The sequence below is a fragment of the Oryctolagus cuniculus genome, chromosome 2 (assembly GCF_051225735.1).
Source record: "Oryctolagus cuniculus isolate XC-2025 breed Fujian yellow rabbit chromosome 2, ASM5122573v1, whole genome shotgun sequence".
Lineage (NCBI taxonomy): Eukaryota > Metazoa > Chordata > Mammalia > Lagomorpha > Leporidae > Oryctolagus > Oryctolagus cuniculus.
The window spans coordinates 196,121,084-196,132,371 of NC_142868.1; the positions used below are offsets into that span (position 1 = coordinate 196,121,084).

At 58.8% G+C, this 11,288-nt stretch overlaps 1 protein-coding gene across 3 annotated transcripts; it reads left to right on the forward strand.

Moving 5' to 3' along the window:
- Nucleotides 1-252: 252 nt before the first annotated feature.
- Nucleotides 253-8,849, forward strand: NTSR2 (neurotensin receptor 2). 3 transcript variants are annotated; one of them, XM_089326794.1, is made up of 4 exons: nt 253-399; nt 3,694-3,967; nt 5,189-5,279; nt 6,023-8,849. In XM_089326794.1, exons 1-4 carry the CDS (start codon nt 298-300, stop codon nt 6,282-6,284), a joined length of 729 nt encoding a protein of 242 aa, XP_089182920.1. In that variant the 5' UTR covers nt 253-297; the 3' UTR covers nt 6,285-8,849. The 3 variants fall into 3 exon arrangements, with proteins under 3 accessions (XP_089182920.1, XP_089182919.1, XP_002710122.5); XM_089326793.1 differs by having other exon boundaries at nt 266-927; nt 3,694-3,965; nt 5,186-5,279; nt 6,023-8,847; XM_002710076.6 differs by having other exon boundaries at nt 271-927; nt 6,023-8,843.
- The last annotated feature ends 2,439 nt before the right edge of the window (nt 8,850-11,288 follow it).

Consider the following 11,288-nt stretch of genomic DNA (forward strand, 5'->3'; position numbering starts at 1 on the left):
TGGGTTGGGGACTTTCACACAGTCTCACTCACTTAATCTGCACAGACATTCTGCAGGCTGGATAACACGTTGAAGTGGGAAAACTAGGTTCAGAGAGGTCAGCAAACCTGTGCAGAGGCGCGGAGCCGCATTCTACTCCGGGCTGGATTGACCCGCGCTGGCTCAGGGACACCCCTCAGGGGCGGGTCCTCCCACTTCTGGAGGTGCCCGGAGAGGAGGAGGTGCCCGCTGGCTCTTCGGGCAGCCGGCCCAGTCTCCGGGCAGCGAGAGGGAGGGAGCGCAAGCCGCGGTAGCCCGATGGAGCCCAGCAGCCAGCGGCCCCCGAGGCCCAGCCCCAGCCCCAGCGCCGGGCTCAGCCTGGACGCCCTGGTGGGCGCGGACACGCGCCTCTGGGCCAAGGTGCTGTTCACAGGGCTCTACGTACTCATCTTCGTGCTGGGCACGGCGGGCAACGTGCTGTCCGTGCACGTAGTGCTGAAGGCGCGTGCCGGCCGCCCGGGGCGCCTGCGCTACCACGTGCTCAGCCTGGCGCTGGCCGCGCTGCTGTTGCTGCTGGTCAGCGCGCCCGTGGAGCTCTGCAACGCGGTGTGGCTCCACCACCCCTGGGCCTTCGGCGACCTGGGCTGCCGCGCCTACCACTTGGTGCGTGAGCTGTGCGCCTACGCCACGGTGCTGAGCGTGGCCAGCCTGAGCGCCGAGCGCTGCCTGGCCGTGTGCCAGCCGCTGCGCGCCCGCCGCCTGCTGACGCCGCGCCGCACCCGCCGCCTGCTGGCGCTCGTCTGGGCCGCCTCGCTCGGCTTCTCCCTGCCCATGGCGGTCATCGTGGGCCAGAAGCACGAGCTGCGGGCGGCGGGCGGCCCGCTGGAGCCGACCTCCCGCGTGTGCACCGTGCTGGTGAGCCGCACCGCGCTGCAGGTCTTCATCCAGGTAGGGGAGCAGGGAGTGGGGAGGGGGACTCGGGGAGGGGGCAGCAGCCAACACGGGGAGCATTGAGAGGAGCCGCATCGCTGCTTCCCCTGTTCTGAATTCTCTCAGCAGGCGATGGTCGCATTTCTGGCACTGGGCAATGCATTTCCTGAAAGTGAACCTCACCTCTGAGATTCTGAGGATCCCACAAGCCAGCGCTCCCTGGCTTTGCTCTGTCGCTGCCTAAATGATCTGAGATTCCCGGTTGCCTGGGGTCTATCGTGCCCACCGAGGCACCCGCAGAAGTGCCTGTGTGGTGGCTGTGTGGGCAGCATGGTCCTCTTGCATCTGTTTGAGTGACACCCCTCTCCCCGCCCCACTCTGCAGGCTCCAGCCCACACCCCCGTGAGCAACTGTCTCAGGTGCCTCTCCCGTGGGCCTGGGGTCCCCCCAGGGATGTGGGGGTTGTGGGTAGACCAGGCATGGAGGGGAAGGACCAGGGGGCCAAGTACCTGAGGGTTTGTTTCTTTCTTTGTAATTGGTTTACTTTACATAGAAATTGGCACTTACAAGTGTATGGCCTATTTCTGCAACTAAAGAATTCACTGAGCTGGAGAGTTTAGTTGGGACTTTTCTTGTTGTAAGTCAAAGAGATACCACAGGAGCGGCTTCGACCAGAATAGGGGCTGGGGGTAAAGATGTGGGGGAAGCCTGGGGGGTGTCCCCCTCTCCGATGCCCCTCCCTGACTCAGAGAAGGACCTGGGGCGTCTGTGCAGAGCTTGTCCCGTGAGACCACAGGCTCAGCCTCCTGGTTGGTAACTGAAGACGTGACAGTGCCCAGGGCCCAGCCTGTCCTCCACAGCGGTTCCCCTTCGTCTTCCTGGCCCAGAGCAGTCATGCTCACAGCGGTGCAAAATCAGGGCTCTGCCTGAGGTGACGTGCAGAGCAGTACCGCACCCCAGGTGACATGCCAAGTGTCCCCTCCAACCCCCTCCCCCACGCCCACCCCCAGTCTTCCCTGGCTAACTCAGCTCCATTTCCTATGTCTGCTGTTTATTTCTTTTGCCTTTTTTTTTTAAGATTTACTTTTTCAGATGTTTTACTTTCCCATCAAAGTTATACATGTGCATTTGAACACATTCAATATTGCTATGTGAGTGTGAGGACATGAGCGTGTGGTGGCCACGTGGAAGCCCAGAGTGGCTGTCCCCGTGGCATCCTGGGCTGTGGCTGGAAGGAGCCCACAGGAGGTTGCAAGCACAGCTCCCCATCCACAAGCCATCCCCATCTCCCTTTGCCAGGGAAAGCTCCCCTCGCCTCCTTGCCCACTGTCCCATGGTGCCGGGGTGCTTCCAAGGGGCACTGTCCTTTCTGCTGTCCACCTGCTCCTGTTGCTATGGGGTGGACTCAGCGGAGCCCCAGGGCTACTGCCCCAGTGCCTTCCCATGGTCCCCTGCTCTGGCCCCCTGGTCGCAGAGGCTGTGGCAGTGCACTGTGGCTTTAAACAGGAGCTGTCCAGACAGTGGACCTGTTCGAACAGGAGGATGCAAAGGAGGCCGAAGCACTTAGGGTGGTGCCTGTGGAGCTGGGAGGAGACATGGCAGCCTGGCGAGTTGAAGGGGAGTGTGTGTCTCACGCTGACAGGGAGGGTGGCATCTGTGTGCCCAAGTGTCACAGAGCGTCTAGTGCAAACAAAAGCCAGCTCACTCACCTGGACACAGTGCATCCTTGTCACAGCAGATCCCGCCCAGGCAGCACTGCTGGGTGCTAACTGTGCTAACAGGGACTTGCCAGTGTTCTCATCATGAGTGGAGGTGCCCAGCAGAGAGGAGCTGACACGGGCTCTGCCTGGTCGTGTCCCTCATGTCTGCAGCTTGGGCATACGTGAAGCAGGCGGGCGTGGCATTCTCCGTCTCGGCCGCGTGCTGGAGCGAGACACCAGCCCACAGCTGCTGCTGCAGGGCTACAGGGTGTGTATCTGCAGGGCCACTGATGTCAGAGCCAGGGCTACATCTTAAAACACGTTGTGGAGAGCCGGGCAGATCTAATAAAGCAGGACCTCAGAGCTTCGACAAGAACGTGGGAAACACGCAGACCCAGAAGAAAACACCCCCCGTAGCCTGGGAAGGGGCGTCCTCTGGTCTCTATGAGGAGGACGCTCTCAGAACTGGCTGGGCAGGATCCCTGGTTCTCGGAGGCGCCACTTCCCACGTGAGACGTTCCTCGGCTTGTCAAATTCCTTGTCCGAGCTTGATACATTGATAGTAAAATCTGTCACTGTCACAACCTTATTCCAAAAAGAGTATGTGCAAAAATGCTCAGTTAGCTTGAAGCATACATTTTATGTTCAAATAACCAGACTCAAATTGGGATTATTTTGCTCTTCTTTTTTGTGAAAGGCAGAAAAAAACACAGAAAGAGACAGACAGACAGACAGATGGATAGAAATCTCCCACCCACTGGCTCACTTTCCAAGTGCCTGGAGCAACTGGGGCCGGGCAAGGCTGGGAGCCAGGAATTCAACCCAGGTCCCCCATGTGGATGGCAGGGGTGGTACTGGAGCCGTCGCCTGCTGCCTCCCGGGGCACACGTTAGTGAGAAGCTGGTTCAGAGAGCACGGTCAGGACCGGCAGCCAGGCACTCCACCGTGGGATGTGTGTCCCAGGCAGCATAGTGCTGCCTGTGCCGGGGCCCACCCCTCAGCTGGCGTCTAACCTTCTCTCCCCTCCCCTTTCTGCTGAGCCAGTCTGTGACCAGAGTCCCCGGCCCTTGGTCTTCCTCCGCAGGTGAACGTGCTGGTGTCCTTCGTGCTGCCCTTGGCACTAACGGCCTTCCTGAACGGGGTCACCATGAACCACCTGGTGGCCCTCTACTCCCAGGTGCCGTCGGCTTCCGCCGCAGGCAGCTTCACCCCCAGCCACCTGGAGCTGCTCAGTGAGGAGGGACTCCTGGGCTTCATGGCTTGGAGGAAGACGCTCTCCCTGGGGGGCCACCACGCCCTGCTGCGACACAGGGACTCCAGCCGGGTCCGCAGCCTCCAGCGCAGCGCCCGGGTTCTCAGTTAAGTCGTCAGTGACACGGCCTGGGGGCCAGGTGACCTCAGCACACCGCTACCTCTCTGCAGGCACCTTTCCCTCTGCCCAAAGAGAGCTATGCAATCTCCAGCAGGCTTCCTGGAAGGCTCGGTGGGGAGGGAAGGAGCTGGAATTCTGCACAGGAAACCCTGGTCTGCTCCGGGGCTCGTGCACGCACGCACGCACACGCAGGCACACACGCACACACACACACAGTCAGAGCCAGGCCACTATTTGGCAAGCCTGGCTGCGCAGGCGCACCGATGTGAGCAGGTGTGGTTAAGGCCTGCAGACCCGCTGGGTCCCCGAATCCAGTTCCCCTCCAGCTCGCCAAGTCCCCTGCTACAGCGTTGTTCTGTCTGCTTACTTTTTGTAAGTACCTGGGACAGTGTGGCCTTGTAAGGGACCCAGGCCAGTGATTGAAAGCATCAGTGTCCAGGACTGGGACGTAGTGTGTTTTGACTTATACTGATTACATCGATGCCTATCTATTGATCTATATTGATTATTTCTTTTGAGATTTATTTCCAAGACCCATTGCCCGGGCAGCCCTTTGGAGGATGGGGGTAAATAGTGTGTAAGAAAGACCCCGCGAATCAGGAAGCACAGACACTGGGCCCCATCCCTCAGAGTCTGACTGAGTAGGCCGAGGCGGGCCCAAGAGCCTGCGTCTCCATCAGGACGGGGTTGAGTTGATGGGGCTCCTGCAGGGGCCATGCCGGGCCAGAGCATGGGTTTGCCAGTTGGGTCAGGGCGAGAGCAGGAGAGGAAGGGGTGGACGTTAGGGGGTGGCTGTCTCAGTCCCGTGGGAAGGCGGCCTGGGGCCTCCTGGGGTGCGATGGGGAGGCGGGGGAGGGGAGGCCTAAAGAGAAACTCCTTCCTAGACTGCTCATGTTGGGGGAAGGGAAACAGACTTCTCTGGCTTCGGGCTTGAGTGCAGAATGGACAGCGGTGCCTTCACAATCAGGAAGAGGGTAGGAAAGAGTCGTAGTTGAAGCAGACACCTGGAGGCTGGGACGGTGCCAGTCTTGAGAGCAGACTCAGATAGGGATGTGTAGGCCATCCCAGAGTTCCCTGCCAACTCTGGCTCCAGGGACAAACCCCAGGGGAGCGCCCCTGTCCTCGGGGTCTCCCCTTAGAGACAGCGCGACTGAGAACGCGTTGCTTTCTGTCTGACGTGACCCCTCTCTCTCCACCTGTCCTGCAGGAGCCATCGTGGCCGTGTATGTCGTCTGCTGGCTGCCGTACCACGCCCGCAGGCTCATGTACTGCTACACCACGGAGGACAGGTGGACCGAGTACGTGGGCAGAAGCACCCTGCACAGCAAGAGGGGCCCGTTGGGCTGCGCCGGGGCCTCCCTCGCTCTCCAGAGTGAACCCAGGCTGCCGAGTCCTCTGGGCCTGTGGCTGGCGTCGCAGCTGGCCACGCCCAGTCTGTGCCCTCAGAACCCTTCATCTGCAGGTGGGGAGGGCATTTTCTGATCTGGGAGGTGGAGGGCAGGGCTCTGGCACCCTGACCACAGGCTGGAGAGCGGTCTCCAGGGCCGGGCAGGGACCAGGAGACGCGGGAAGACTGGAGCTGTGCTTCCCTGAGCTAAGAAAGGCCCCTTGGACAGAGACCGAGACGTGCACCCCCTTTCGATGGCGCAGCTGGAAGTCAAACACCCTGGAAAACAGGGAGCAGCTCCAGGGATACAGCTGGGTGCACAGGGACCTCCTCTGCGGGAGCCCCCAGCACCCATCACCCACGTGGGCGCAGCCAAGCCCTTCCGCCCTCAGAGCAGCTCAGCCACGGGGAGTCAGGCTGCATCTCCCTGGCCACACCCAGCCGCACAGGGGTCCCAGCATCCCCCTGGGCTAGACAATGGCCCCGCACTTCAGCAGGTGCCATGGGAAGTGCGCAGGGTAGAGCCATCAGCTCAGGGCGGCGGCGGTGAGGAGACCCCTGCAGTGGGGCGCTGGCCTCCCCCGCCCAGCAGGAAGGGGAGGGGCACTGTGAGGCGGCCACGGCTTCCCTAACTGGGCCTGGTTTCTCTTCCAGGGCGCTCCACGATTTCTATCACTACTTCTACATGGTGACCAACACGCTCTTCTACGTGAGCTCGGCGGTGACCCCCGTCCTGTACAACGTCATGTCCCCCTCTTTCAGGAGGCTCTTCCTGGAGGCCCTTGGCACCCTGTGCCGAGAGCCCCACGCCATGCAGCCGTCACCCCTGGAGGCCCCAGAGGCCCTCGCGACTGGGCACAGCTCTGGGTGTTGGGGCTCCCCCAGAACCCCCGAGCTGGATGAGATACAAGAATGAACCACGGTTCAGTTGTTACTCCGTCCTCGATCTTGGTGGTGGGGTCGGGGTGCTTCCACTGACCCCCAGCTCTGCCATTTCCCCGCCGTGTAACTGCAGGCGAATCAGCATGTGACCCCGCGTGGCCTCGGCTTCCCCCCTAGATGACAGATAAGGAACAGCAGCCACCTCAGCAGCGTCTGAGATTAAAGTGCTTAGCACAGCGCCTGGTGCATAATCGATACTCAATAAATGTTGGCTTGTGTTCTATAGGCTGCTTGTTGCTTTCCGGCTATCCTGGAAGCATGCCTCATTTCCTGTAAGGTTTTTTTTGTTGTTGTTGTTTTACAGGCAGAGTTAGTGAGAGAGAGACAGAGAGAAAGGTCTTCCTTCCATTGGTTCACCCCCCCAAATGGCTGCTGTGGCCGGCGCACCACGCTGATCCGATGGCAGGAGCCAGGTGCTTCTCCTGGTCTCCCATGGGGTGCAGGGACCAAGCACCTGGGCCATCCTCCACTGCACTCCCTGGCCACAGCAGAGAGCTGGCCTGGAAGAGGGGCAACCAGGACAGAATCCGGCGCCCCGACCGGGACTAGAACCCGGTGTGCCGGCGCCGCAAGGTGGAGGATTAGCCTAGTGAGCCGCGGTGCTGGTTTTTTAAAAATGTATTCAAAATGCAGAAAGAGAGAGAAAGAGAGAGATTCCATGCACTTGTCTACTTCCCAAATGCCCGCAACATCCAGGACTGGGCCAGCTTGAAGCCAGGAGCCAGGACTCAGTCCAGGTCTCCCAGGTGGGTGGCAGGGACTCAAGTACTTGAGCGTCACCTGCTGCCTCCCAGGGGAAGGAATCGGGGTGGAGCTGGGACTCGCGCCCAGTGCCCCAAGAGCGGATGCAGGCGTCAACAGCATCTCAGGCACTGAGTCAACCGCCTGCCCTCTCCTTAGCTTTCTATTCACAGGGCACGGGCTCAGCTGTCCCACGACTTGTCCCCAACCACAGATCAGCAGGGACATATCAGGAGGGACGTTCTCCAGCCTCCCCCAGCAGGAGAGTACTGCCGTGCACACTGACAGAAATGTGCTGTAGGCTCTGGGGAGCCAGGGTGCCTGTGCCTTCCACTGCTGGCCCCTGCCCCGTGGTGGCCAGGGCAGCCTGTGGGGCGAGGGACGGTGTGTGACCGACGGGGAAGCGACTGTGCACTGCCCGGCGCAGGGCGCGGGGAGCCCAGACGGGATCTCACGGCTCGGGGCGGGCCAGGAGCTGCATACGCGTTCCTCTTGTCAGTACAGCCCTGCCCACGTTGGCACGGGCTCGGCTCCGCTGCTGTGCAGGGCCAGCCTTGCTCCTGAATGGGGTGAGCCCCCCCAGGGAGAGAGGACTCTCGCTGAGGACCCAGGTGTGAGAGCACAGAGCGGAAGCTGACGGGAGTTACTCCCTAGGCCCCGCCCACCTCCTGACCCTCTTCTCCCATGACCGGCTCTGCACAATCTCATTACACACACACTGTGCACCCGTGCAACACACACATCACATACATATCTTCCACATCACACACGCAATATACACATCACTTGCCACACTCGTCACACACATCATACTTACCATTCACTTCACACATACACACAGCACATACTTATCACACAATCAAATCATATCACATGCTTATCATCCACATCATACAGGCACATACACACACCACACATGTAGCATACACATCACATACTCATCACATATCCATACTTACCATATGATACACATCACACATACACCCATCACATACTGACCACACAATCATATAGACACTTATCCTCGTCATATATGCACATACATGTATCACACATGGAACATGCACAGCGAACACTCATCAAGCATATCCACACTTGCCACACACATCACATACAGACACGCACCCCTGGGGGCCAAGGCGGCAGGGCAGCGCATCAAGAGGGATGGAGGCAGCCCTGCCCACAGCTGGATCCCCGGGTGGCTGTGGGTGGCTTCAGCCCCCAGTTCCCGGCCACAGGGCCCTTGAGGAAAGGCCAGAGGTGATGGTCACTCACTCTTCACCCGTCTCCCCAGGGCTGCGCCGCCACAGGCACCCTTGCCCGTCACCCACCTGGAGAGTGGAGACCCCCACAGCGCCTTCAGCCTGGCCTGGCCTCAGCCAGTGGATGGAAGGACTCTGTCTCTTCTCTCAGTCACTCTGCCTTCCTAATAGACAAATAAAATCTCTCCAAAAGAAAAAGCCCTTGCCCTGTCATTGTTTCCCTGCCTCACCACAGGAGACCCCTCCCCGTCTTGCACGTCCCCTCGGCCCGGCTGATGCTGGCCTGTGCCACCCAGCCTGCAGAACCGGGAGCTGAGGGAACCTGTCTCAGAGATTCCCTAACAGTGACAGGAAGTGGACACGTGCATAAATTCACAATAATTAAATGAGACAAAGACCCTAAGGCCCCTTACAGTAGTGTCGGGACTGCCACCATCGTCAGCCCACTCCCCGAGGGGGCAAAGGCTGGGGCAGTGTCACAGAGGCGCCCCCTGAGGCACAGCCCTTCCGCCACCTTTCACGGAAGCTCAGTGAGAAACAACAGGAGCAAAACCCAGAGGGGGCCGGCGCCGCGACTCACTAGGCTAATCCTCCGCCTTACGGCGCCGGCACACTGGGTTCTAGTCCCGATCAGGGCGCCGGATTCTGTCCCGGTTGCCCCTCTTCCAGGCCAGCCCTCTGCTGTGGCCTGGGAGTGCAGTGGAGGATGGCCCAGGTGCTTGGGCCCTGCACCCCATGGGAGACCAGGAGAAGCACCTGGCTCCTGCCATCGGATCAGCGTGGTGCACCAGCCACAGTGCGCCGGCCGTAGCGGCCATTGGAGGGTGAACCAATGGCAAAAGGAAGACCTTTCTCTCTGTCTCTCTCTCTCTCACTGTCCACTCTGCCTGTCAAAAAATAAAAAATAAATAAATAAAAAACCCAGAGGGAAGCTGACCGAGACGATGCAACAAATGAGCTGCTAAGCAAGTGTCCAAAAATCTCCTGTAAAGAAGCAAAACACGGAGACCCAAAGGCCAAGAGACACACAGGAGGAGCAGGGTTAGCCTCACTGGTTCCTAAGAAATGGCTGCTCAAGCAACAATGGCGTGGCATCTTATGGCTGACACAGTAACCAAAAACCGCAGCTACAAGCACAAACACTGCTCAGGGCCGGCGCTGTGGCACAGTGGGTAAAGCAGCCACCTCCAGTACCAGCATCCCATATGGGTGCTGGTTCAAGTCCCGGCTGCTCCACTTCTAGTCCAGCTCTCTGCTGTGGCCTGGGAAAGCAGTGGAGGATGGCCCAAGTGCTTGGGCCCCTGCACCCGCATGGGAGACACAGAAGAAGCTCCTGGCTCCTGGCTTAGAATCAGCACAGCTCTGGCCATTGTGGCCAACTGGGGAGTGAACCATCGGACAACGGAAGACCTCTCCTCTCTGTCTCTCCTCTTTCTGTGTAACTCTTTCAAATGAATAAATAAAAATATTTATAAAAAAAAAAAAAACACTGCTGCTGGGAGTTGGGTGCCACCAACCTGCACACACATCACAGACAGGAAATTCACTTTCCTGGAAATCAGGGTGGCAATAAAATTCCACATCACGAAATGTTCAGATGCTTCGATACCGGCACTCAAGCCCCGGGATTTCATTTTAAGGCCATTTTCCAAGCAAGAAAAGGCCTCTGTCTGCCTGCACATGGGTTTCTTGCAGACGCAGGACGCACAGCGTGTCACGCCCAACCCCCACAGCAGCCCCAGATGCAACCCCAGCTCCAGTTCGGCATCTGATCTTAAGTGCTTGGCACCAGAGGCATTTCAGATCTGGGGTTGTTTGGATTTTGGAATATTTGCAGGTACATAATGATCTTTGGGATCCAAGTGTAAACATGAAGTTCATTTCTGTTTCATGTATACCTTACATACATACCTGAAAGTAATCTCTTTTTTCCAGGTTTATTTATTTGAAAGGCAAGTACCAGAGGCAGAGGCAGAGAGAGAGACAAGTCTTCCAAACGAGATTCACTCGCCAAATGGCTGCAATGGTCGGAGCTGTGCCGATCTGAAGCCAGGAGCCTGGAGCTTCTTCCAGGTCTCCCACGTGGGTGCAGGGGCCCAAGGACTTGGGCCATCTTCTGCTGCTTTCCCAGGACATAGCAGGGAGCTGGATTGGAAGTGGAGCAGCTGGGACTCGAACCGGCGCCCGTATGGGATGCCGGCACTGCAGGTGGCGGCTTTACCCGCTATGCCACAGCACCGGTCCCCCCTAAGTTAATCTCATACGGAATTCTTAGGGCGCCTGTGTGGAAGGCCCCAGGTGTGGCATCCTGCTGATACATCCTGCTGATACACGATGGTGTATCTTTGGTGTAGATAGCAGTTCTGGAACATTCTGGACTTCAGCCTTGCAGTCTAGGGATGTTCTGCCTGCGTCACCACCGCTCTTTTACGTGTGGGCATCGATGCCAAGAGAAGCTAAGTCAGACCATTCGCCCACTGCTGCCCACACCGGCACTGGAGCCCAGGCTTGGGTGCTCCATCTCTGTGCCTTGGTCAGGATGAAGCCCCCATGAATGAGGGTGGTGGGCTTGCCAAGGGGCCCTGAGGGACTGCAGAGTGGAGCTGGCAGCTGCTGCTCTCATCCTGGTACTTGCTGGCCACAGCAGTGCCTGGCGCACGGCTGGGCGTGCGGACCCTGATGAAAGCAGGCTTCTTCCACTTGCTGGCACGATGCTCTCCAGACAGCAAACGAGAAGCAGAGAAGCAGGGGGTGGTGCTGAGTGAGGCTTCGAGAGCCCAGAGCCTGGGGTCCCACAGGCCTGGGGACAGATCCTCCCCACCTTGCTTGGCAGCTCTGAGACCTAAGCCAGATCTGTGAAATGGGCGGGTTTTGTCATAACAACAATCGCTTAGGTTTCGGAACTAAGTGACATCATAAATATGCCAAATTCCTTCAGGCAGTAGCTAGCACCCCCAAAATCTCAATAAACAGCA

Coding starts and splice junctions, on each gene's coding strand:
- NTSR2 (XM_002710076.6), top strand. CDS start 298: ATGGAGCCCAGCAGCCAGCGGCCCCCGAGGCCCAGCCCCAGCCCCAGC. Junction 3,968..5,188: donor GCGCAGCGCCCGGGTTCTCA/GTTAAGTCGTCA, acceptor CCTGTCCTGCAG/GAGCCATCGTGGCCGTGTAT. Junction 5,280..6,022: donor ACGGAGGACAGGTGGACCGA/GTACGTGGGCAG, acceptor TTTCTCTTCCAG/GGCGCTCCACGATTTCTATC.